This window comes from Lathamus discolor, chromosome 1, assembly GCF_037157495.1.
Source record: "Lathamus discolor isolate bLatDis1 chromosome 1, bLatDis1.hap1, whole genome shotgun sequence".
NCBI classification, from domain to species: Eukaryota; Metazoa; Chordata; class Aves; order Psittaciformes; family Psittacidae; genus Lathamus; species Lathamus discolor.
Genome location: NC_088884.1, coordinates 297,275 through 321,475, shown reverse-complemented (window position 1 = coordinate 321,475; position 24,201 = coordinate 297,275). Strand labels below are relative to the sequence as shown.

At 43.1% G+C, this 24,201-nt stretch overlaps 1 protein-coding gene across 3 annotated transcripts in view; it reads right to left on the bottom strand.

Annotated features, from left to right (window-relative positions):
- Window positions 1-24,201, bottom strand: part of GOLGB1 (golgin B1) — a 49,881-nt gene that overhangs the window by 6,184 nt on the left and 19,496 nt on the right. For all 3 annotated transcript variants that reach the window (XM_065678506.1, XM_065679202.1, XM_065680000.1), the window contains 9 exons: window positions 20,053-20,137; window positions 19,252-19,319; window positions 13,397-18,417; window positions 10,442-12,389; window positions 9,135-9,313; window positions 6,706-6,871; window positions 4,893-5,024; window positions 301-459; window positions 67-164 (listed from right to left, as the gene is read on the bottom strand). In XM_065678506.1, the coding sequence (XP_065534578.1) occupies window positions 67-164; window positions 301-459; window positions 4,893-5,024; window positions 6,706-6,871; window positions 9,135-9,313; window positions 10,442-12,389; window positions 13,397-18,417; window positions 19,252-19,319; window positions 20,053-20,137 (7,856 nt within the window). The remainder of the gene's footprint in view (window positions 1-66; window positions 165-300; window positions 460-4,892; window positions 5,025-6,705; window positions 6,872-9,134; window positions 9,314-10,441; window positions 12,390-13,396; window positions 18,418-19,251; window positions 19,320-20,052; window positions 20,138-24,201) is intronic.

Here is a 24,201-nt window from a genome sequence, read left to right as displayed (position 1 = left end):
TCACTAGTCCAAAGACTTCTATCAGGACTAACACCTTCCACTCCTGTTTTCTCAGGCGTTCTTTACCTCAGCTGCAACTCCTGCAGTTCTGGCGTGTAACTGCCTCTCTGAGGCTCATTCTTTTCTTGAGGTGCTCCTGGAGCAGCATCTGTTGCAAACAGCTCCTGAAAGAAAGCATGAATGTATGGCAGATAGCTAGCACTGAATGAAGAGAATAGAAAGTAGCTGCAATGCTGCACAGTTAGTGAAGCCATTTGCAGTAAGCTTTCCCCTCCCTTGCACCAAGAAGACCACCCTTACCATGCCCTTGTCCACAGACTGCAGCTCCTGGAGCTGCCTCTCAAGGACCAAGCAGCGGTTTAGAACCTCACTGTAGTGCTGATGGCTTTCACAGATATTCCGACTGCTACCACGCAACTGGAGGGAGAGAGCATTTTTCTCCTCAAAGACCTGAGACAGCTGAGAAGAGAACACAACTGCTGAGTAAAGAACTCATATTTTTGTGAGAGCAAAATTGTTCTTTGTGTAAGTGAGGGTAAGAATTCTATTGAGAACATGGGAACTGCCCCACTGCATGTTACTAAGGTCCAAAGACGAGTGATAATATCCAACAGTAGTTTGTGGTTAAGGTTTCCAGAAAGGAGTCTCAAAACATCAACACAATATACAGAGTAACATAAATCTTTCCTAAATCTCACCTAAATCTTTCAGAAATATAATCAATAAATAATGATTTTATATCCTTACTTTCTCCTTGAATGCAACTCTGAAGATTGATATAGTCTGAGTTTTCCATTTTATTGTGGGAATTGGACTGCTTTGTCTAAGAATAATATTGACAACACATGGATGTTTTAGTTGTTGCTCAGTAGCAGTTACCCTGATCAAGGCCTTTTCAATCTCTCATGCTGTCAGCGAGGAGGAGCATGAGAAGCCAGGAAGAAGCAGAGATAGAACACCTGAACCCAAACTAGCGAATGGGATATTCCTTACCACAGCACATCATGCTTGGGATAGAAACTGGGGGGAGTTGGTCAGGAGCTGATCGCTGCTCAGGTCAGGCTGGGTATCAGCCAGCAGGTGCTGAGCAATTGTATAGGGCATCACTGTTTGGGATTTTTTGTTTTGTTTCTCTCTGTTATTTCCCTATTTCCCTTTTTATTGTTATTAGCAGTAGAATTAAATTATACCTTATTTTAATTATTAAACTGTTCTCATCTCAACCCACATGTTTTACCTTTTTTCTGATTCCCCTCTCCTCCCCATAAGGTGGGGGCGTGGTGGGGGTGTGAGCGGCTGCATGGTACTTGGGTGCGAGAAAGGACTGTCATGGTTTAACTCCAGCTGGCAACTAACATGGGGCATGAGGGTTGAGATAACAACAGATCTGACTGGAGAGCGTTAAGTGTGTTACAAGCATTCATTGTATTGGTTTAATATCACTGGTCACAATGTTGATTTATTTGCTCTAAGAGTTGTTGCAATTGTTCTCAGGGTTGTGATATGTGATACTTCACCCCTGCAGTGATGTTTATTATCCCTGGGGCCAGGCTAAGATTATCATTTTGATGTACTCTGTAACACTGGCTTATTACAGAAAGAATGGTCATGAAACTAATCTGGTATGTGTATTCAGCATGGTTGTCACCTCTGTAATTCGGAAGTCATCTACTGGGAACTACTAATAATTGTATGTTTTCTCTTTTCTCCTTGAAGAGCCCACCGACAGGGGAGATGTCTTCCTACAGCTTTATTCTTTTCTTTCCTCCTTCCTTTCTTCCAAAATCTTCATTCTCCTCTAGGCTGAATATGGTTCATAGAATCATAGAATAATTTGGGTTGGAAGGGACCTTAAGACCATGTAGTTCCAACCCCCTGCCATGGGCAGGAACACCTCACACCAGACCAGGTTGCACAAAGCACCATCCAAGAACACTGCCAGGGATGGAGCATTCAAAACTTCCTTAGGCAACCTGTTCCAGTCCCTCACCACTCTCGCAATAAAGAATTTCTTCCTTACAGCCTATCTAAATTTCCCCTGTCTAAGTTTAAACCTATTACCCCTCTTCCTATCACTACAGTCCCTCATGAAGAGTTGCTTTAGGCCCCCTTCAGAAGCTGCTCTGAGGTCTCCACGCAGCCTTCTCTTCTCCAGGCTGAATGCCCCAATTTTCTCAGCCTGTCTTTGTATGGGAGGTGCTTCAGCCCTCATGGCCTCCTGTGGACTTACTCCAACAGCTCCATGTCCTTTTTACACCAGAACTGTACAGAATACTCCAAGTGCAGCCTCATGAGAGAAGAGCAGAGTGGCAGGATCACCTCCTCTGACCTGCTGGTCATGCTGCTGGTGATGCAGCCCACCTCTCCAGCCTGTCCAGGTCCCTCTGGATGGCATCCCTTCCCTCCAGCATGTCAAAAAGCATGTTCAGGTTTTATTTAAGGTTATACAACTATTTAAGAATAAAAAATCCATGCCATTGACAGACTGGATTGATGGCCTGAGGCCAACTGTATGAGGCTCAACAAGATGAAGTGCCAGGTTCTGCACTTAGGCCACAACAACCCCATGCAGCACTCCAGGCTTGGGGAAGAGTGGCTGGAAAGTTTCCTGGCAGAAAAGGACTGAGGGGTGTTGGTTGACAGTGGCTGAATGAGCTGACAGTTGTTTCCTGGTGGCCAAGAAGGCCAGTAGGATCCTGGCTTGTATCGGAAATTGTGTGCCCAGCAGGCCCCTTGTGCTCAGCACTGGTGGGTGGCACCCTGAATCCTGTGTTCAGTCTTGGGCCCCTCACTACAAGAAGGACATTGAGGTGTTGGAGCATCTTCAAAGAAGAGCAGCAAAGCTGGTGAAGGGTCTGGAGAACAAGTCTTACAAGGAGCAGCTGACTGGAACTGGATTTGATTAGTCTGAAAAAAGGAAGCTAAGGAGAGACCTTACTGCTGTCTACAACTACCTGAAAAGAGGTTGCAATGAGGTGGGGGTCAGTCTCTTCTCTCAAGTAACAAGTCATCAGACAAGGCAAAATGGCCTCAAGTTGCACCAGGGGAAGTCAGACTGGATATTAGGAAACATTTTTTCACCGAAAGGGTTGTCAAGCTTTGGAACAGCCCACCCAGGGTAGTGGGTGAGTCACCCATTCTTGGAGGTATTTAAAAGACCTGTAGATGTGGCATGTAGGGACATGGTTTAGTGGTGTTTTTTGGTAATGTTAGGTTAATGGTTGGACTCTAATCTTAAAGGTGTTTTCCAAACTAAATGATTCTAAAATGTATAGAGAAATGGGAAGGAGTCCAAGGAAAAGGCTGCTGCAATCACTGAGAGATTGGAGCAGATGATGCCTGTAAGAGCTGGGCTGCTTTAGCCTGCTAAAGAGAACATGCTAAAGGGTTATTTTATAATAGCTTACAATGAAATGGAAGGGAGTCATAAAGCTGACAAAGCCAACTTCTTGATAGCGGCAGAAAATACCGTAAGGGGTCACAGCCACAGACTGTTGCTCGGAAGAGTCAGAATAAACATTAAGAAAAATATTTGTGTTAAAAGTGTACAGTGGTATTGGACAAAGGTCCAGTGTGGTTCTGGAATCTATTTTTTCACCACGCAGCCAGGTAAATTAATGGAATCATAGAATAGTTAGGGTTGGAAAGGACCTCAAGATCATCCAGTTCCAACCCCCCTGCCATGGGCAGGGACACCTCACACTAAACCATGCCACACAAGGCTTCATCCAACCTGGCCTTGAACACTGCCAGGGATGGAGCACTCACAACCTCCCTGGGCAACCCATTCCAGTGCCTCACCACCCTAACAGGAAAGAATTTCCTCCTTATATCCAATCTAAACTTCCCCTGTTTAAGTTTTAACCCGTTACCCCTTGTCCTGTCACTACAGTACCTGATGGAGAGTCCCTCCTCAGCATCCCTATAGGCCCCCTTCAGATACCGGAAGGCTGCCATGAGGTCCTCACGCAGCCTTCTCTTCTCCAGGCTGAACAGCCCCAACTTCCTCAGCCTGTCTTCATACAGGAGGTTCTCCAGTCCCCTGATCATCCTCGTGGCCTCCTCTGGACTTGTTCCAGCAGTTCCATGTCCTTTTTATGTTGAGGACACCAGAACTGCACACAATACTCCAGGTGAGGTCTCACAAGAGCAGAGTAGAGGGGCAGGATCACCTCCTTCGACCTGCTGGTCACGCTCCTTTGGATGCGGCCCAGGATACAGTTGGCTTTCTGGGCTGCGAGCGCACATTGCCGGCTCATGTTCATTTTCTCATCAACCAGCACCCCCAAGTCCTTCTCTGCAGGGCCGCTCTTGAATCTCGTTTGCCCAGTCTGTAGCTGTGCCTGGGATTGCCCTGACCCAGGTGTAGGACCTTGCACTTGTCATGGTTGAACTTCATAAGGTTGGCATCAGCCCACCTCACAAGCGTGTCAAGGTCCCTCTGGATGGCATCCCTTCCCTCCAGCATATCAACCGGACCACACAGCTTGGTGTCATCGGCAAACTTGCTGAGGGCGCACTCAATTCCACTGTCCATGTCAGCAATAAAGATGTTAAAACAAGAGCGGTCCCAACACCGATCCCTGAGGGACACCACTCGTTACCGGTCTCCAGCCAGACATCGAGCCATTGACCACAGCTCTTCGTGTGCGGCCATCCAGCATGGCTGACTTGATCTAATATTTGTGACAGTGCTGCTTTGAGCATCAGAATGATGTATTAGATCATCTCCAGAAGTCTCTTCCAACTAATATTTCTGATTTTGTGTTACTTCACTAAATGTCCACAAGAACAGAAAGATTCATTCATGCTACCCAAGCCCTATTCAATCCTACCTTCCTCCCCACACTCCTTATCCCAGACTTCAAGCAGGTATAAAATGTCATCAGTACCTTGCTGTTTAACTGATGAATTCGCAGCTCTTTTTGGTGCAGTTCTTTCAGGCTGTCATTTAACTGGGCCTGGAGATGTTTTGTCTCTGTTTCAAGGCTTGAGAAGTCTCCTCTCAGAGTTTCTGAAGAAATCTGCCAGGGAAAGAACAATACTGCACACATGACAACCCACTCCTATATTCGTCCTTTCTGTTTAGTATTCCAAGGTCAAAGCCCAACATTATTCCTGGTACTTTATCTGCTCAAGCGAAACAGCAAATGGGGAATAAACAGAAATATCCTAAAAGCCCTCTGAAAATCCAAACAATTGGGAAAGATCACTGAACTTGCACATACGATGGGTCTCTGGCCTGGTTCCAGCTGGGATAGAGTTAATTTTCTTCCTAGTAGGTGGTGCAGTGCTTCATTTTGGCTCTAGTCTGAGAATAACACTGGTAACACACCAATGGTTTAGTTGTTGCTCAGTAGAAATTGCCAATGACTTTTCAGTCTCTCGTGCTCTGCCAGTGAGGAGGGGCACGAGAAGCTGGGAGGAAGCAGAGACAGGACACCTGACCTGAACTAGCCGAAAGGATATTCCATACCACAGCTCGTAATGCCCAGTATAGAAACTGGGGGAAGTTAGCCAGAAGGGGCCAGTCACTGCTTGGGAATGAGCTGGGCATCAGTTAACAGGTGGTAATTGTATTGTCCACCACTTGTTTATTCCTTCCTTTCTCTTTTTATTTCCTATCATTATTGTTATTTTACCTTTTATTTCAATTATTAAACTGGTTTTATCTCAACCTGTGGGTTTTTACATTTTTATCTCATTTTCCTCCCCATCCGACTGAGGGTGAGAGGGAAGAATTGTGCGAATGGCTGCACAGAACTTAGTTGCTGGCTGGGCTTAAACCATGCCAGTCCTTCTCAAAAGTTGTCTTAAAACTGTCTACAATACAGGAAGGGGGAAAAAAAGCATTCAAATGAGAACAAGAAAAACAAACAAAAAATCAAAGCAATGTTCACACTGCTCTCATTCAACACAGACTAAAAGGTTCCAGCACAAACACATTGTCCTGGAAAGCATCACATGCACATTGTTCCAGCTTTTTCTTTGCATATAGACACGTGTGTCAAAGGGATAACAGAGGATTTCCTCTTTCCCCCACTGACATAAAAGCTTCTTACCGGAACACTACAGATGTGGGCAGAAGAGTTCTTTTCTTGCTCATAAGATAATGGTATTATTGTACATGCAGCAGGCAAGTGCCCTTCCCCAGACCAAGAAAAATACTCAACATACTACACTGAACTTTTAGCACTGTGATACAGGGGAAAGAAGGCAGGAAGTGCAACGTTCAATCTTCAGCCTCTCTGGGCTGAAGTCAGGATTGTAGATCTCCATCACAGTAAAAAAAGGCACTAAAAATTCAATAGTAAACTTACAAATTAGAAAGTGACATTGAAAGGAGAACCAAACCAGAAGATCTTAGTTTCAAACAAAGTGCAAGAGGTGATTCTAAAATAGCCAGAAAGACCTGAGAATTCCATACTGCTTAGAAGAACCTAAGGTGTCTAGGAAGTCCTGTCTCTTCTACTCTCTTGAAACATTAGGAACGATGAGCTAAGGGAAGAGTATATAAGCGTATGCCAGAGTTTTCTAAAGGTTTTCAATTATTTAAGTTGCATTGTTGTGATAGTCCTTTGAGGCCACGTAACAAAATCTGATACTGTGGTCCGTATGAGCTGAATACAAGCAACACACACTACTTTGGCTGAATTTTAAGCTTCACATTTCGACACAATGAAGGGTCTGTGTGTTTCCACCCACCTTTGTTTGGTACTGCTCCTCTACAACTTGAGACTTGTTGAGGGGCAGTCCCATTTCTTGCATAATTCTTTGTAAATGGCTCAGTTGCTTGTCTTTTTCTGCTATGACCATCAGGTACTGCTCCTTTATGCTGCTGTTCTGCTTTTCCCAGGTAGTTTTCTCTTGCCTGCCCAATACAACACAAAAGAAAATCACCAGGAAGTTAAAAGTATTACTTACAATATCCAGGTATTGATTTGATTCTATTTCCTATGATCACCCCATGCCAGAAAAGAAGTTTTACAACTAAACCAAACTGAAACAACCCACTTAAGCACAGGAACCTTAACAGCAGGTTTAGAGAAGTATTTTGTATTTGCTCAACACTGCAGATTGTTCAACGCTCACACTTCCTGTATTCCTGGACACTGTTTTGATCTTGCTGCGAAGACAGCTTTGTGAAGCAGGTCACTGACAATGCCACTTGTCATCATAACATTATCTTCAGTCAGATCACACCAGGACCATAGCACGGATCGAGAACTGGTTGAAAGGAAGAAGGCAGAGAGTTGTGGTCAATGGCGCAGAATCTAGCTGGAGGTCTGTGACTAGTGGAGTTCCTCAGGGGTCGGTGCTGGGACCGGTGCTGTTTAATATTTTCATCAATGACCTGGATGAGGGAACTGAGTGCACCCTCAGCAAGTTTGCTGATGACACAAAACTGGGAGGAGTGGCTGACACACCAGAGGACTGTGCTGCCATTCAGCGAGACCTGGACAGGCTGGAGAGTTGGGCGGGGAGAAACTGGATGAAATTTAACAAGGGCAAGTGTAGAGTCTTGCATCTGGGGAAGAACAACCCCATGTACCAGTACAGGTTGGGGGGTGACCTGCTGGAAAGTAGTGAAGGGGAAAGGGACCTGGGGGTCCTGGTGGATAGGAGGATGACCATGAGCCAGCAATGTGCTCTTGTGGCCAAGAAGGCAAATGGCATCTTAGGGTGCATTAGAAAGGGAGTGGTTAGTAGGTCAAGAGAGGTTCTCCTCCCCCTCTACTCAGCCTTGGTGAGGCCGCATCTGGAATATTGCGTCCAGTTCTGGGCCCCTCTGTTCAAGAAGGACAGGGAATTGCTTGAAGGAGTCCAGCGCAGAGCCACAAAGATGATTAAGGGAGTGGAACATCTCCCTTATGAGGAGAGGCTGAGGGAGCTGGGTCTCTTTAGCTTGCAAAAGAGGAGACTGAGGGGTGACCTCATCAATGTTTACAAATATGTGAAGGGTAGGTGTCAGGATGATGGAGCTAGGCTTTTTTCAGTGATATCCAGTGATAGGACAAGGGGCAATGGGTGTAAACTGGAGCATAGGAAGTTCCACGTTAACATCAGGAAGAACTTCTTTACTGTAAGAGTGACAGAGCACTGGAACAGGCTGCCCAGGGGGGTTGTGGAGTCTCCTACACTGGAGATATTCAAGGCCCGCCTGGACAAGTTCCTGTGTGATGTCCTGTAGGTTACCCTGCTCTTGCAGGGGGGTTGGACTAGATGATCTTTTTAGGTCCCTTCCAACCCTTGGGATTCTGTGATTCTGTGATCTCAATATGCAAACTTGAAGCCTTAACTTATTTACACTGTAGAAGGTAGACAAGAAATAAATCTCCTTTTATCAGAAGATAATTAAAATTTGTAAGCTGCTTCAAACTTCACAAGATCTGAAGTGTAGTTTGAGAGTCAGATCAGCGGCAGGGGGAGGGTGCACTACAAGTTTTTGTATCACTTTAAACAAGAATAAGCCATGTATCTTGCCACAAAAAAAACCCTCACCCTTTTCACTCCAGGTTCAGCCATTCTTAGATGGATCTCTGAAGTACCCAAAAGGAATTTTTTCCCGTTTTTAGAATACAGCATATTTGTCTGACTAGTTTTAGTCCAGCCAGAGAGGACAATTTACTAGACTTGAATTACAGACATTTTTAAAAATAGAAAACATAAACCAAGTGAAACAAAGGATTAAGCAGTCATTAAAAAATGACCATTTCTTATCAATGGTATCAGTGGAATAATAAATGGTGCTCATTACCAACTTGGAATGGAGAGTTTTGTAATTATATACATAAGCTCCAATACAAGAAACAGCCCAAGTTTCCTCTCAAACAGATGATATTGGCCACCACTGGATGAAGGAAATAAAAATTAAAAGATCATTGATCTATTTCTCACAGGCATTTCCTTCCTATACATTGGGCTGTAATTCTTCACCCTAAGACTGAGGCAAAAGCTGAACAAGGAAAACACATAAATACATGCCCAATTCTGAACAGGACAGTGGTTTAGTGACAGATAACACAGGCAAACCAAGGTTCTCAATGCTTTCTTTGCCTTCTGCCCACAATTGCTCTTGGAGTGAAAGAAATGGCTTATTTGCATCTCTGAGGCAGTGATCAGACAACTCTCACCTAAGCTGATAGATCTCCTGCTGGTAGGAAATACTTTCTTGCTTCAGCTGTTCTTGGAGACAATGCTGTTTATCTGCCTCTTGCTGGTATTCCTGCAGTTGTGCTTTTAAGCGAGAATTTTCAGCTGATTCTACCCCAACCAGGATATATTGCTGCTGCAGATTCTTCAATTCTCTTACCTTTAAAGGTAAATATAAAAAAATAATTAAAGGGAAATATCAGAGTGTCACATATGAGCAAGCAGCTAGGATTATAAGTATTTAAGAGTATTTCTCACTGTGGCAGCTGGAGAAAGAGAAGTCACATTCAAATGACAGAGAAACTAGACATTGAATCAGTGATTACAGCACTCTACTAAAAACTGTTCAGAAAAAAAACCAAAACCAACCCCCAAATCTTCAAAGAATTCTATTGTTAATGAGGTTTAACATCCTGTCCTGGTTTTGGACAAGGGGTATTCCATACCAAAGCATGTCATGCTCGGGGTAGAAACCAGGGGGAGTTACTCAGGAGGGACCAATCGCTGCTTGTGCCAGGCTGGGTATTGGTCAACAGGTGCTGAGCAATTGCCGGTTGGGTTTTTTTTTCTTCCCTTTTCTAGTTTTATATTCTCTCCTCTTGTTATTTCCCTTATCATTATCATCATTATTAGTAGTAGTATATTGTACTTTAGTTATTAAACTGTTCTCATCTCAACCTGCACATTTTACATTCTCCTGATTCTCCTCCCCATCCAGCCCCAGGGTGAGTGAATGGCTGCTGGTGCTGAGGTACCTCCTGGGGTTAAACCACGACACATACATTAACAAAAAGAATCCGGCATAGTGAGGCAACTCAATTCCATTTGGAAGGTCACAGTGACTGGGAGAGGCTCCTGAAGACTGGAGGAAAGCAGATGTCATCCCTACCTACAAGAAGGGCAAGAAGGAGGAACTGAAGAACTGCAGGCTGGTGAGCCTCATCTCCATCCCTGGGAAGGTGGTGTAGCAACTAATTCTGGAAACCACTTCCAGATCTATGAAAAAAATGGTGCACAGAGAAGTTGTAGAATGTCCCCAAATGGAGACATTAAAAATCTGACTCTATGCTGTCTTGAGCAACCTATTCCAGTTGACCTTGTTTTGAGCAGGACAGTGGAATAGAAGATCTCCAGAAGTCCCTTCCAACCTCAATTATTTTGTGACTCTGAAAACAAGTAGCTATGTTTCACATTGCAAATAAGCAAAGTGTGCTAAATTTTAAGATCCGAAGATCCAAATCTCCTATACGGCTTTAAGTAAGAGCAAGAAGTGAGAGCAAGGACTTACTACTCTGTCTCTGTCATTTTGCAAGGAGGACAGTGCCTTCTTAAGACTCTGCACTTCTGAAAGAGCGGTGGAAGTGCTCCCTTCTGCTTTTTGCTTCGCTTCTTCAATCTTACATGTTTTCAATTCATTCAGTAGATGGTCTCGCTCATTCTGCAGGCTTGCCATAGCCTTGGAAAATGATTTGATTTGGTTGGAAGAGCTTTCCAGTTCTGAAGACAAATTGAGAAGCTCATCATCTTTTGCACTGAGCTTCTGATTAAGTTTCCCAATCTCAGCCAAAAGACCTCTTTCATCAGTGGCTTTCTGCAGGTCTGCCAGCTCAGACCTTGCTATATCTCGGTCCCTGGCAGTGAAATGTTGCTCCTCTTGTAGCTCAATCACCTCTTTCTGAAGATTTTGCACTAGTGTCCTTTGTTCCTCTAAATCTGCAGAGTATTTCTGTTTCAAAACATGAAGCTCTTCATTGGCCTGGTCCCAGCTATCCTGAAGAGAGCTCATGGACTTCCCAAAAGACTGAATTTGAGATCTGAGATCCTTGTTTTCATCTGTGACCGCAAGAAGTTTCTGTTCCATTTCCATCAAATCCCGTGCCAACTCTGCTACTCTCTCTTCTGCTGTTTCTGTTTCATTCCTCATTATCCCTGCATCATGATGTAGGTGCTTCAATTCCTTCCGAAGCCTGTCCTCAGCCTCTCCCACTTTCTTGGCGGCATCCCTTTGAACAGATACTAGTTCTGCCTCAAGTTCTGTTATCCTTTTACAAGAGAGTGAAAGCTTATGACTCAGCTCTTGTGCCTCTTCCCCTCGGACCTTCAGTTGTGCTTGATACTCCATGATAGCACTACCCTCACGTAATGCTGTCACCTCATTCTGCACCTGAGACAGAGAGGATGTAAGGGTTTCAATCTCTTGCAACATACTGACTTTATCCTCTCTTAAAGCTTCCATGCACTTCCTGAGATCATCCTGAGTATGCTCAGACTCTTTCAGCTGTATTTCTATGATTGCCTTCTCCTTTTCCAGAGTCTGGCTCCGCTGAAGCTGTGTTTTGAGAAGTTGTTTCTGTTGGGAGTCCTTTATTGAAATCACTTGGTTCAGGTCTTCTCTATACCTCACCAATTCTGCATTCAGCTTGGCATTCTCAGAGTTTAGGTCATCCATCCGGCTATGAAAACTTCTCATTTCTTCCTTAAGCTTATTGTTTTCAGCAGCCGCCTCTTGAATTAGCTGGTCTTTTTCCAAGATTATAGTAAGATGACGTTCCTCAAGTTGCTTGTAGTCTCTCAGAATGCGGTCTCTGTCATCTTGTAAAGATAACATGGACTTAGTGAAAGAGTCCAGTTGTGCCTTCTGCTGCTTACTTTCTTCTCTGCTTATTTTCATCTTTTCAGTGAGACAGTCAAGTTCATCAAGAAATTTGTTCTTCTCATTTTCCAGGTTTTTTTTATCTTCTTCCTCCTTACTTAGTCTATTCTCCAACTCATTAATTTCTTCAGAATGTAGCTGCTGTAATTCAGAGAGAGCAGCCACAACTGCTTCCTCCTTGGCAGACAGCAAACTAATGATCTTTTGATCTTTGGCACTGATTTCTTCATGTAGCTTATTGGCTAGATTCTTGGAAGCTTGCAGATCACCCTCAAGCTGTTCACAGGTGAATTTGAAATTCTGGATACTGGTCTCTTGTTGCTTGACCATGCTACCCAGCTCTTCTCTGACTGATTCACATTTGGTGAAGGAATTCTGTAAGTCAGCAAGCTGATCTCTTAGGCTACTGATTTCTGACTCCAGTTTTTGCTGTTCATTTTGAGACTTGCTGTACAGTTTTTGAGACCCTTCAAGCTGAGTCAAAAGCTCCTTTTTTTCCTCCTCTAACATTTCACATGTTTTTTGATGATGCTGAATCTCCTTCCTGGATTCAGACTCCCAGTCTTTCTTGTTCCATTCCAGCCTACAAACGGAGATGAGAAAGTTGCAAATCAATAAAGTATCTCAGTATCCAAAACCACAGTAAATTTTCATTGATTATACTGATTTAGAAAAGCCACAAAACTAGTTTTACTTTAAGCAAGCAAGCTGGCAACATCTAGGTGATTAGGGAAAGACTGGCATCTTTCCCAGTTCTGACTGCAGTAATGTCTGAAAGGGGTAGTGCTAGGGGAATATGTTTTAGAAGTGGTCCAGTGAGATAAATCTCTATGTCAATACTGGAGAAATGGAGGAGGTTAAGCACTGAATGTTACCATCTCCTTCTCATTACAATTCTTTTCTGTCATCCATTGCAGTTAACAAATAAACAAATTTCAATGAAATCACTGGTGTCATATGCTTGATGTTCATTTCACGGTCCAGCATGCAAACATACAGTATTTTGATCACAAACTTTATAGAACAATTTTACTCAGGTAAGAACAGTTTAGGTTTTGAGTTTCTGAAATTCCCAGATGCACATTTTCCCCTCAAAATCTACTTTGGGATTAAACTGTAATTATGTATCCCAATGCTCTCTTGACCTGCCAAGTTTAACCTCTGAATGCAACAACTCTACACAAAAGAATCTATTTCCAATTTGAGATTAATAAAGACTCAAGATGGTATTTGGATGGCTGCTGCTTGTCATGGAGAATAGATTTAACACAGGTACTCCCTTTATCCTTGTGCAGACAACAAATATATAGTAACTCCCTACAACATAACTCCAAACCTCTTTTCCATCCAAACAGAAGTGATCCAGGAGATAAGCTTTATGTTTATGGCTTTAGCAGGAAGATTAATTCTGCTCACCATCTTAGGCATTCATTAGTTTTGCCATTCATGTGCCACTTTTAGTATATTTACATACTCCAGATTCTTTCTGGTATACTGCAAAAGGAAAGGATATTCCAACCTCACCTGTGGTTGCTGTCTTGTCAAAAGGAAACACAAGAATACTAGCTGAGTAATTATTACTTTCTTTACCTGGATATATGAGTCTGAAGTTCTTCCACATGTAAGGTCATCTGCTTCATTTGGTCCTTTAGAGCAACACAAATTTCCTCTTTTGAACGTATTTCTTTCTCCTTCTTTTGAATTGTTTCAGTGAATTTCTTCTCCCATGTTTTTGATTCATTTATTACTCTATCCCTGTCATCCTGAAGGGAAGACATGCTCCTAGTGAAGGCCGCAAGCTGGGCTAGTGTTTTGTTTAGGTTGCCTTCCAGCTGCTTGGCTTCTTGATCCTTTGTCTTCAAGGAGTTTTGAAGATCACCAACAGTCATTTCCAGGTAGTTTTTCTCCCTCTGCAAAGCTGCCAGCTTTTCTTCCATGCTTTTAACTTCTTTTGAGTGGTTGTCTTTTTCCTGCTCCAGTCTTCTCTCAAAGTCTTCATCTTTTCTCTTCATTTGATTTTTAATATTCTCCTTGTTTGCCTGCAACTCTTCTTTCACTTTGGCACTCTCTGCTAGAACCCTTGCTGCCTCACTCTGGGTGTCATCCAGTACTACTCTGCAGAGAGCAAGTTCTGCCTGGGCTTTCTTGGTGTCTTCAACTGCTTTAGCTAAAGTCTCTTTGGCTGCTTCTATCTCTTTCTGAGACTCACTCTGCAGAAATTCCAGAGCTTTAACAGTTCTTTCTAAACTACTGTTCTTTTCTTGGCTTTTAATACAGTCCTTCTGCAGCTGCTTAATCTCCTGCTGTTTCTGTTTCAGCAGTTCCTGAAGCTCCCTTACATACATGCTGCTGTCTCCCCTCCAACTGCATTTCAGCTTTTCTACAAATTCCTTTTGCTTATCTGAACTTGCTTTACTGTTCTCCTTTGCCATCTGACATTTCTTGTCCTCCAGTTCATGCATCATTCTCTGCAAACCCTGAAGCTCATGATGCAGTTGCTCATTTTTGATCTGCAAGTCTTTTGCATCCTGCTGATAGTTTCCAATACTCCCATTAAGTTCTGCCAGCTGATTCATGAGCCTTTCTTCCAAATCATCCTTCTCAGCCTCTAGTGTGTCCTTCAATTCTGTCATCTTGATGAGGTCCTCTCTGGTTTTTTGGACTGTTTGTTCCATCTTTGCAACTGTGTCCTGAAGAGCATTTAACTCATGGACTTTCTCTTCCATTTGGGTCTCTAAAGCCCTTTTCTCAGCTGCTAAAGTCTCAGCACACATGCGGATGTCATCTAGCTGTTGCTCTGAAGCCTTCCTATTATCTTCTAGTTCTGTGATTCGCTTTGTGAGCTCAGCTACCTGCTGTACGTAGGTACCAAGATCTTCACAGGGACTACTACCTCCAAATGCATTTTGTTCCAGCTCTGCAGTAGAAGACTCGGGTCTAAAACTTATGTCCACTTGATTTTCAGTCCTCTCCATTGGTGGTGCTGTGACAACTGCCTCATTTGTTTCTTCCTCTATTGTCTTCTGAGAAACATACTTGTCTACCAGTTCTCTGCTTTCCTTCAGCTTAGATTCTGCTAACTCCAAGTGACGCTTTAAGTCTGCAACCTCTTGATTAAGAGACTTCTTTTCAGCCATTACTGTCTCAAGCTGAGTAGAAAGAGACTGGTAATCCCTCCTAGAGCTCTCCAGATCTTCTTTCAGGTTAGAATTTGTAATGACATCTACAGTCCTGTGTGGCTCTCCATCTGTAAAATGCATCTCTGCTCTAAGCTTCTCATTTTCCTCCTCTAGTTCCAGGATCTTCTGCTGCTTTGATTTTGCAAATTTCCTCATTTTCTCCTTCATTCCATCAATTTCCTGTCCAGCTTCCTGTAGCTGCTTATCTCTTTCTTCTTTTTTTGCTTCAACACTTTTCAACTTCATGAAAATTTCCTGTTTTTCCTGCCTAACAGTTTCCAAAACACGCTGAATCCGCTCAGCCTCATTACTCACATTCTCATAGGACTGCAGGAGAGTTTCATATTCTTTCTGAAGCTCCCTGTATTTCTCATGCCACTCAGAATTCTCAGCAGCATGAAAGGATTTCAAGGATCCCATCTCCTTCTCCAGCTTCTCTTTCTCTAAAACAACTTTATCCAGAGTAAATGTCAGGTTTTTACAGCATCCGTCAAGATTCTGATTTTCTCTAAGTACTTTATCAACTTCTGCAATAAGTTTTTCTCGCTGTTCAGTGAGGCCAGCTAACTTTTCTGTCAAAGTATCTTTTTCTTTAACATAGCCACATATTTGGCTTTCCATGTTTGTCAACTTGACACAAAGATTTTCTATAGTAGTTTTTGCATTAGCCAGCTCCTCTTTTAGAGATCTGCTCTCCTTTAGCGCCTCTTTTCTAGAGACAAGCGCAGCCTGCAACTTTCTCTGCATTTGATTCTTCTGTTTAGCTGCTTCTACACCGGCATCTTGCTTCTCCTGAATTTCAAGTAACTCCCTTTGCAGTTGCTTGCTTTGTTCCTCATGTATCAGAGCTTGAGTTTCCAATTGACTACATAGTCTCTTGACTGAATCTTCTTTTTCCAGCAACTGTGCCTGCACATGACTGAGAGCCTCACTTTTCTCCCTTAACTGCAAGTTAAGAAATTCAATTTCTTCATCCTTTTGGTGTGTAAGTGTTTTTAGGTCTTCCAGACTGCCCTCTCTAGAAATTTTTGCCCGACTCTCCTCCAGTTCTGCCTGAAGATTTGCTGCTTTAGCCTCAGCTTGGTCAGAGATTCTTTTCAGCCTTTCTATCTCCAGAAACAACTGCGCTGTGTGCTCTTGTAAATGAAAGACTAATTCTGATTTGCAAGCAAGTTCACTTTGCATATGGCTAAGATTATATTCCAATTCTTCCTTCTTCATCCACAATTTTTCAAGTTTTTCCTCTTCCCCAGAAACACCTGCAACTTGTACAAGCGTGTTATTTGTTGTATTTTCTGTTTCTGTGCATGAAGACTCCAACCCTCCTGGACTTAAAAGAATACTCTCCCTCGATCCTTTCTGTTCTTGGAGTTGTCTGAGCTGAGCTTGGATGCTTTCCTTCTCTTTGCTTTGCTTATCAAATTGTTCTTGTAGGATATTGTAATCGTCCTTCTGCTGTTTCAGCTGTTCCCTGTGATGCCTGTCTTTTTCTTGAGCTTTTTTTATAGTGTCTTTGCGAGATGCCAGAGCTTCCTGAAGTTTTTTTTGAAGTTGTTCTTTTTCTTGTTCAAGAGCTGAAATCCTCTCTTTCAGAGCAGACTTTTGGTTTTCTTCAAGATTTATAACTTCTGAAGTATTTTTTTCATTTTCTTCATTATCTTTTGGGCATTTATTGGTTTCAACAACTGTGTCAGCAATTGTCTGACTCCCCATAATTCCATCTTTAATTGGAACAACATCTGTCCTACCTTGCAAACTTTGCCTCATCTCCTCTATCATTGCCTGTAATTGTGCTTCAGTTGTTTTTTTATCTTGCAGGTCCTTCCGAATGCTCTGCAGCTCGGATTCCTTTTCAGAAAGCAGATGAATTAGATACTCTTCACTGGGCTGCCTTCCAATATTCACTTCTCTGCTTATCATGCTTGTTGAACTTTCTTCCCCTTCAGCTGCTTGAGCCACTGAGGGTTCTGATTCATGTTCTCTTTGCAAATGTACTAATTCATTCTCCAGTTTGTTAACCTTCTTCAGAAGCTCCTTCCGGTTAGCAAGTGCTGCTTGCAGCTTCCGCTTTACTTGCTCGTTTTCTTTTTTCAGAAGTTCAACTTTATTTATTAACAACTCAGTGTCTTTACATGCTGCCTCTGTCTCATACTGGCGCTCAGATGTCCCACAAATCAAATATGTATCTTTTCCTTCTCTGTTTTGGTCTTTTTCTTCCTGATGCTTTAGTAATAGACTTGTTTGCTCTTTCAGACTCTTCAGCTCATTTGCTAGAGAAAATTTTTCTTCATTCAGCAAAACCATTTTCTCAGACATGCTAACACTGATCTCTGTCATCTGTTGGTCTTTCTCCAGCAAGGTTTTTTGCAGGTTCTCTATAGACCTGGTATGTTCAGCAACAAGCTGTTCCAGGCTTGCTGCTTCTTGCCCCTTTGAGGCTAAGTTTTGGTAAAGTTCTTTTATCTCAGCTGTACTCTTCCTCAAAACCTGTTCTAGATCAAGTACTTCACATTCCTTCCTCTCAATCTGGCTTCTCAGATCTTTTAGTTGCATGTCCTGGTCAGAAAGCTGAAGTTGTGCTTCATCCAAGTCATTTTGCAAAGCTTCAATTTTTATTTCCTTGGATTTAAATTCATTTCTAAGGCTCTGGATTTGTTCTCTGAGAAGACTGCTTTGACTGTCTGACAGCCTCTGCTTTTCTGAAAGAGCTAGACTGTCCTCAAGTTTCCTCACTTGCTCTTTTAGTTCCGTTACAGTAGAAAGTTCCTTCACCTGACACAGGAGCTGATCTCGTTCTTCAGTCAAAACACAAAATGCACTGTCAGACTCCTCTATTTTTTTTCTGTATTCCTCAGCCAACTGGTTTAGCCTATTTATTTCTGCATCTTTTTCTCCTCGATCTTTCTTATAGGATTCTTCTGATTTCTGCAGAATTATTTGCAGTTCACTAATTTGTCTTTGCAACCTGAACAGTTCTTCAGATTGAGAGATGCCAGGCTCTGGATCTGCTGTAGAATCATGCATTGCTTCATTCTCCTCTCCGCAGGGGACAGTACTCCCCTGGGGCACTTCTTGAAGACCAATTCTGTTTTCCTGAAGCACACCAATTTCTATTTCTCCCAGTAATGAGCAACTGCCAAAATCATTTTGTGTATCTGAAGCCTTTTGTTCTTCCCTCTCAAGAAACTGTGTCTGGGAATTACCTTCCAGCTGGTCAGCTGCTTTTCCTGCTCGGTTACCTGTAGAAGTTAGATCATTTGGGCCCTTGAGCTGCCTTTTCAGAAAATTTATTTCTTCTTGGGCTTCTTTCAGTTCCAGCAGCAAAACTGACAGTTCTTTCTGTTTCTCTGCAGCAATATATTCTAGAATTTCAGGTGGATAACTTCTCTCAGTAAACTGCTCACTTCCAGTGGGAAAGGCATCTGTTCTTGCCTAAAAGAAAGAAAAGGTTTCAATTTTCCTTTGAATCCTGTGAAAGGGTCACTTCTGGAAGTATCTGCATTCCCATTTATTTCAAGGATACCCTTTCTTGAGCTGGCTATTGAAAAGAATTGTAGCCCCACTAATAACAGGAGGACTTGTCAGGTCATTTCTGTTCATTTCAGTTCTGAGGTTGCAGCCTGAAAGATTCTGGCTTTAGAATTAGACCATAACTGTAACTTCCTATGCCATTATTTCCCATTCTCTCTTGATTACAAGACAGTATGATTCTGAAGTGTTTCAATTCTGCTGCGATTTGCAAAAGCCCTCCAGTGTACTTATCCAGCCACATTTTCCTGGCATCCTATCCATAGTCTCTGAATGAGGAGGTTTTGCTCCCCATTCTATTTGTCAATTTAACACAGCAAAGAAAGAGTGTAGAAGCCCATATTCCCACCTGTGTCCATCTCAGAGTGAGAGCACTAGACAAAGCATCTGTATCAAAGTGCTTGGCTCTTTTTTCCAAATATTTACCTTAAGGTTTCCTCCCACCCTCAGAAACAGGTAACAAGAGAAAAGCAGTCACAAATCCTTCCCAGAAAGAATGAATCAGCAGCCTACCAATAAGTCAACTTCTTGTGTTATAAAGGCTCGTGAGTCTGTTCCTCAGTCTGAAGGGCAGAAACAGTTTACAGGGAACTGCTAAAGGAGAGCTCTCTCTTACAACCTGCTGCAGTGTCATAACCACCTTAAGTTACAGGATGTTAATAAAACAGCTCTCTGAGGCTTTTAAACTAAACACATACAATACCGAGAGGAAAAAAAAGTTCCAGACTAAATTTTTACCTCAGGGAGCACTGAAGTGTCATCAAAAGGCTTCTGCACTTCAGAATTCACCAGTACTCCTGACACACCTAGTGATAAAAGGAACACCACCAGGATAACATGCTACATGTAAAGTCAGTATGTAAATGGAGACAACAGAGACCGGAGCTTCTCTAGTTTCCAAGGTAAGAAAGACAAAAGACAAAAAAAAAAAAACCACCAACAAAACAGTTTGAACCTGCATTGCACCAGACAATCCCAATAGCTCTGCATATGCAAAACCTCCTGCATGTGCTGCATGCTGGCATCACCTAAGTCTGCACTGTATCTAACCTCTGCAGAAGAATGAAGAGGTAAAGAGACAAGAGAACTAGGTAGCAGACTGGTTTGGTTTGTTGGGGTTTTGTGGGGTTTTGTTGTTGGTGGTGGTTGGTTGGTTGGTGTTTTTTTAATTTGGGTTAGTGCGGTGGTGGTAATTCCAGACATAAAAAGACATTTGCTGGCTTGCAGAGAGGAACCCACTTCATCTTATCTTAATTCTCTTCAGTGTCTTATACATCAACTTTTGCATCTACAAACACACCCTCCTTCAAACCCTTCTTTCCTTCCCATCTCAGGAACCACTTCTTTTTTCTCTTCTGATATATCCTGCCCATCCCACATTACCATGTTCTCTTCTATCTCATGTGCATCTTTTCTATGTCCTATATATCTTTAGATTCTGACTTCAAAGATTCTCTTTCCGAATTACCTTAGATTCGTCCCTGAAACTTCTCAGATTTCCACAATTTTCTTGTTACATGCCTTATTCTGTGTCCTCACCTGTAGAAGAGCAGTCTATGTAAGAGGCTGGAGCTTCCAGAGTCTGCAAGTCTTCAAATCTCACCTCAGGTCCAACTTTTTTGTTCTATTGGTTGAAGAAAAAATACTTAGTTTTGATCTTTGCATTAGAAGACAGGTATCTTAACTGCCTGCTGCTCTGCCAAGTTTTAAGTAAAAACTATCAGTTCCAACTTTAGATGTAACTCTGATGCCTAAGAAAGATATTTTTAAAAATTGGTAAATTGGTTTTGATGTTAAGCAAAAGACTAACACCTGTCTCAGCAAGTTATTATATTGATGAATGCAGATTCTACTAACTTCCTTCGCACCTTTACTGCTTCAAAGAGACTCATTACAGATCCATAACCCTTCACTGAAACACCCAAGCAGAGTGTCGTGGATTAAACAAAGTCAGCCATAAATCATGCAGTCACTCTCTCACTCCCCTCCTTTTTTCCCTTCCCCTACACCCAGAGGGATGGAGAGGAGAATCAAAAAGAATGCAACTCCCACGGGTTGAGATAAGAACAGTTTAGTAACTAAGGTATAACACAGATCACTACTGCTACCACCAATAATAATAATGATAAGGAAATAACAAGGGAAGAGAATATAACACCTCAACACCAGCCGACCCAAAACTCACCCCACCCGACTGAGCACCCACCGATACCTCCTCCAACCCTGCAGTGAACTAGCCCTTCTGGGTAACTCCCAGTTACCCCCCTGGGCATGACATGCTGTGGTATGGAATACTTCTTTGGCTAGTTTGGGTCAGGCGTCCTGTCTCTGCTTCCTCCCGGCTTCCCCTCCTCCCTGGCAGAGCATGAGGCTCAGAAAGTCCTTGGTCAGACTAAAACATTTGTGTTATCAGCTCTGTTCCCAGGCCAAAAGTCAAAAAACAGCGCTGCACCAGCTACCAAGAAGGAGAAAAATGACTGCTGCTGCTGAACCCATGACACAGAGAAAGTGAGAAGTCATGTGGTTACCACTACACTCACTGTGCCTCTACTCCAGCAGATAAAGAATCTGGAGTCTTCCCAGGAAACTTACACCAGGCTCCACCACACAGATAACAAATCACCCCACAACAATCTACTAACTGCTGTATGTCTCCCGCTTCTCTGTCAGACAGGACAGAACCTGCCTGTTGAACATGACAGAACGCACTGGAAAAATGGGGAGATTTTGCTATTTCACACACACAAACTCTTTTTACCCACACAAAGATGCTGAATAAAGTGCTCAGGAAATGGGTTAGTTTGCTGTTGACATCCATACAGGAACTGAGACTTCATCTACTAATTTCTTCATTCTGAAAAGTCCACTTACAAGTTAAAGAGCACCTAAATTGAATAGCAGTATTTCTGGCTAGCTCCCAACACACATTGGCTTTCACAACAAAAAACCTGATTCTTAGTACTAATTCTGTGGGAAATGGTTTGCATTAAAATACAAAGAGACTGTAAGTCAGAACTGAGTAAAGTGTCCCTAAGAAAAGCTACTCACTCCCACTCCAAAAAAAGCAACTGAAAAAAACCACTACCCAGCCCCAAAATGGAAAGACTGAAAACAAAATGAAGTATTCAGAATTGACTTTTGCTGTAAATACCTAGAATGCAAGTACAGGGTACTAACAGGTCACAAGGAAATCATCGCTAGCCCAAATTTCTAGAACACTTTGCCTTTGCAAGCTCCAAGCACTGAAATGGAACGCAGTTGATGTCATCTACCTGGACTTGTGCAAAGCATTTGACACTGTCCCACACACTTTCCTTGAATCTAAATTGAAGAGATATCAATTTGATGGATGGACCACTCGGTGGATAAAGAACTGGCTGGATGGACGCACACAGAGTTGTGATCAATGGCTCAATGTCTGGCTGGAGACCAGTAACGAGTGGTGTCCCTCAGGGATCGGTGTTGGGACCGGTCTTGTTTAACATCTTCATCGCTGACATGGACAGTGGGATTGAATGCGCCCTCACCAAGCTGTATGGTTCAGTTGATACATTGCAGGGAAGGGATGCCATCCAGAGGGACCTCAACACGCTTGTGAGATGGGCTGATGCCAACCTTATGAAGTTCAGCCATGACAAGAGCAAGTCCCTACACCCGGGTTGGAGCAATCCCAGGCACAGCTACAAGTTGGGCAGAGGAGAGATGCAGAATAGCCCTGCGGAGAAGGACTTGGGGGTCCTGGTCGATGAGAAAATGAACAGTACGCTTGCAGCCCAGAAAGCCAACCGTATCCTGGGCTGCATCAAAAGGAGTTTGACCAGCAGGTCAAAGGAGGTTTCTCTTCCCGCATGAAGATAGGCTGAGAAAGTTGGGGCTGTTCAGCCTGGAGAAGAGAAGGCTGCGTGGAGACCTCACAGCAGCTTTCCAGTATCTGAAGGGGGCCTATAGAGATGCTGAGGAGGGACTCTTCATCAGGGACTGTAGTGACAGGACAAAGGGTAATGGGTTAAAACTTGAAAAAAGGAAGTTTAGATTGGATCTAAGGAGGAAATTCTTTCCTGTTAGGGTGCTGAGGCACTGGAATGGGTTGCCCAGGGAGGTTGTGAGTGCTCCATCCCTGGCAGTGTTCAAGGCCAGGCTGGACGAAGCCTTGGGTGGGATGGTTTAGTGTGAGGTGTCCCTGCCCATGGTGGTGGGGTTGGAACTAGATGATCTTGAGGTCCTTTCCAACCCTAACTATTCTATGATTCTGTGATTCTATATGCATCAAAATAACTTGTGCACATCACCCAAACCACTGAACTGGGTTTGGATCCACATGTATCTTGGCCTAAAGTCACAGCTAAGATGAACAAATGCAAAATACGGGTGTCCAAGTGTAAATTCTTACGTGCAAGCTATTTAGCCAGACTCTTTTTAGAAGTAAGCCATTGAAATGGACAATTCTAGGGTTGAATTCATTGACCCCTGGATCCAGGAGGGAGCAGAGACAGGACACCTGACCCAGAGTAGCCAAAGGGATATTCCATATTCCACGTCATGCTGGGATAGAAACTGGGGGCAACTACCCAGAAAAGACAGATTGCTGCTTGGGTTGGGCTGGGTATTGGTCTGCGGGTGCTGAGCAATTGTATTGGGCATCACTGCTGGTTATTCTTTGTTTTCCCTTTCCCCTTTTAGTTTCCCCTTGTTGTTTCCCTTATCATCAGTAGTAGTATTATATTGTACTTTGGTTATTAAACTGCTCTTATCTCCACCCATGGGCTTTACATTTTTTTGATTCCCTTCCCCATTCCACCCAGGGAAAGGGGTGAGTGAGTAGCTGTGTGGTGCTCAGTTACTGGCTGGGTCTCAACCACGACACCCATCTTCAACATCCACCTTGGTCTAAGTGAATCATACGCTAAAGAACCTGTTATCTCCACTGTCTACAAAGGAGACTAGAAAATAGCTCAAAAGCTTGTATCTGCCCTTGAAAAGACCGTACGCGTGCATGCGCGTGTGTGAGTGTACCCACTGATCTACCAGTTTACACCTCAACTTCAAGCAGCTGGAATGTAACGGTCTGAAGTCAAGCAGAATGACCTGACTCAAAATGCCTTCTCCAGCTCCAACATGAGTCCCAAATTTCAACTTTTGCCCTAATACTTCACAGTAATATATATACTATTAACTCTTTGTTGGAGAGGGATATATTAGATAAAACACAGTATTTTCTTCCCTCTGCTGGCAGGCTGGAACAGGGCAGAGCAACCTGGAAAGAGCCCAGGCCTTGTTCTAAGCTAAAAGTTCTACAAGTTCTTAGTACAGACATACAGAGGCAGTCATCTCCATCACCATGCTGAGTATAAAGCAAAGCAGCAGGTATGTAACCCTGCACTGTTCTCACCAACAGACTGACTGCAGCTGGACCTGCAGCTGTTCACAGTAGAAGAGTACTACCAGAGTCTGCTTGTCTCCCACTTAACAAAGAGAACTCAGCTTCCTCCAGTCAGTCTGCCAGATCCCCATCAAGGCAGTGGGAATGGATAGGGTTGGCTGGCATCCTAGAATGGCAGCTGAGCCTTTGGAATTGTATTTCCTGAGATCTACCTCAGTTTAGCCTATGGTTTTGCTGAAGAACTGACTCTTATAAGAGGAAGAAAATAGCATGAATATGGATTGGGTGGATGAAGGACACAGGAATTC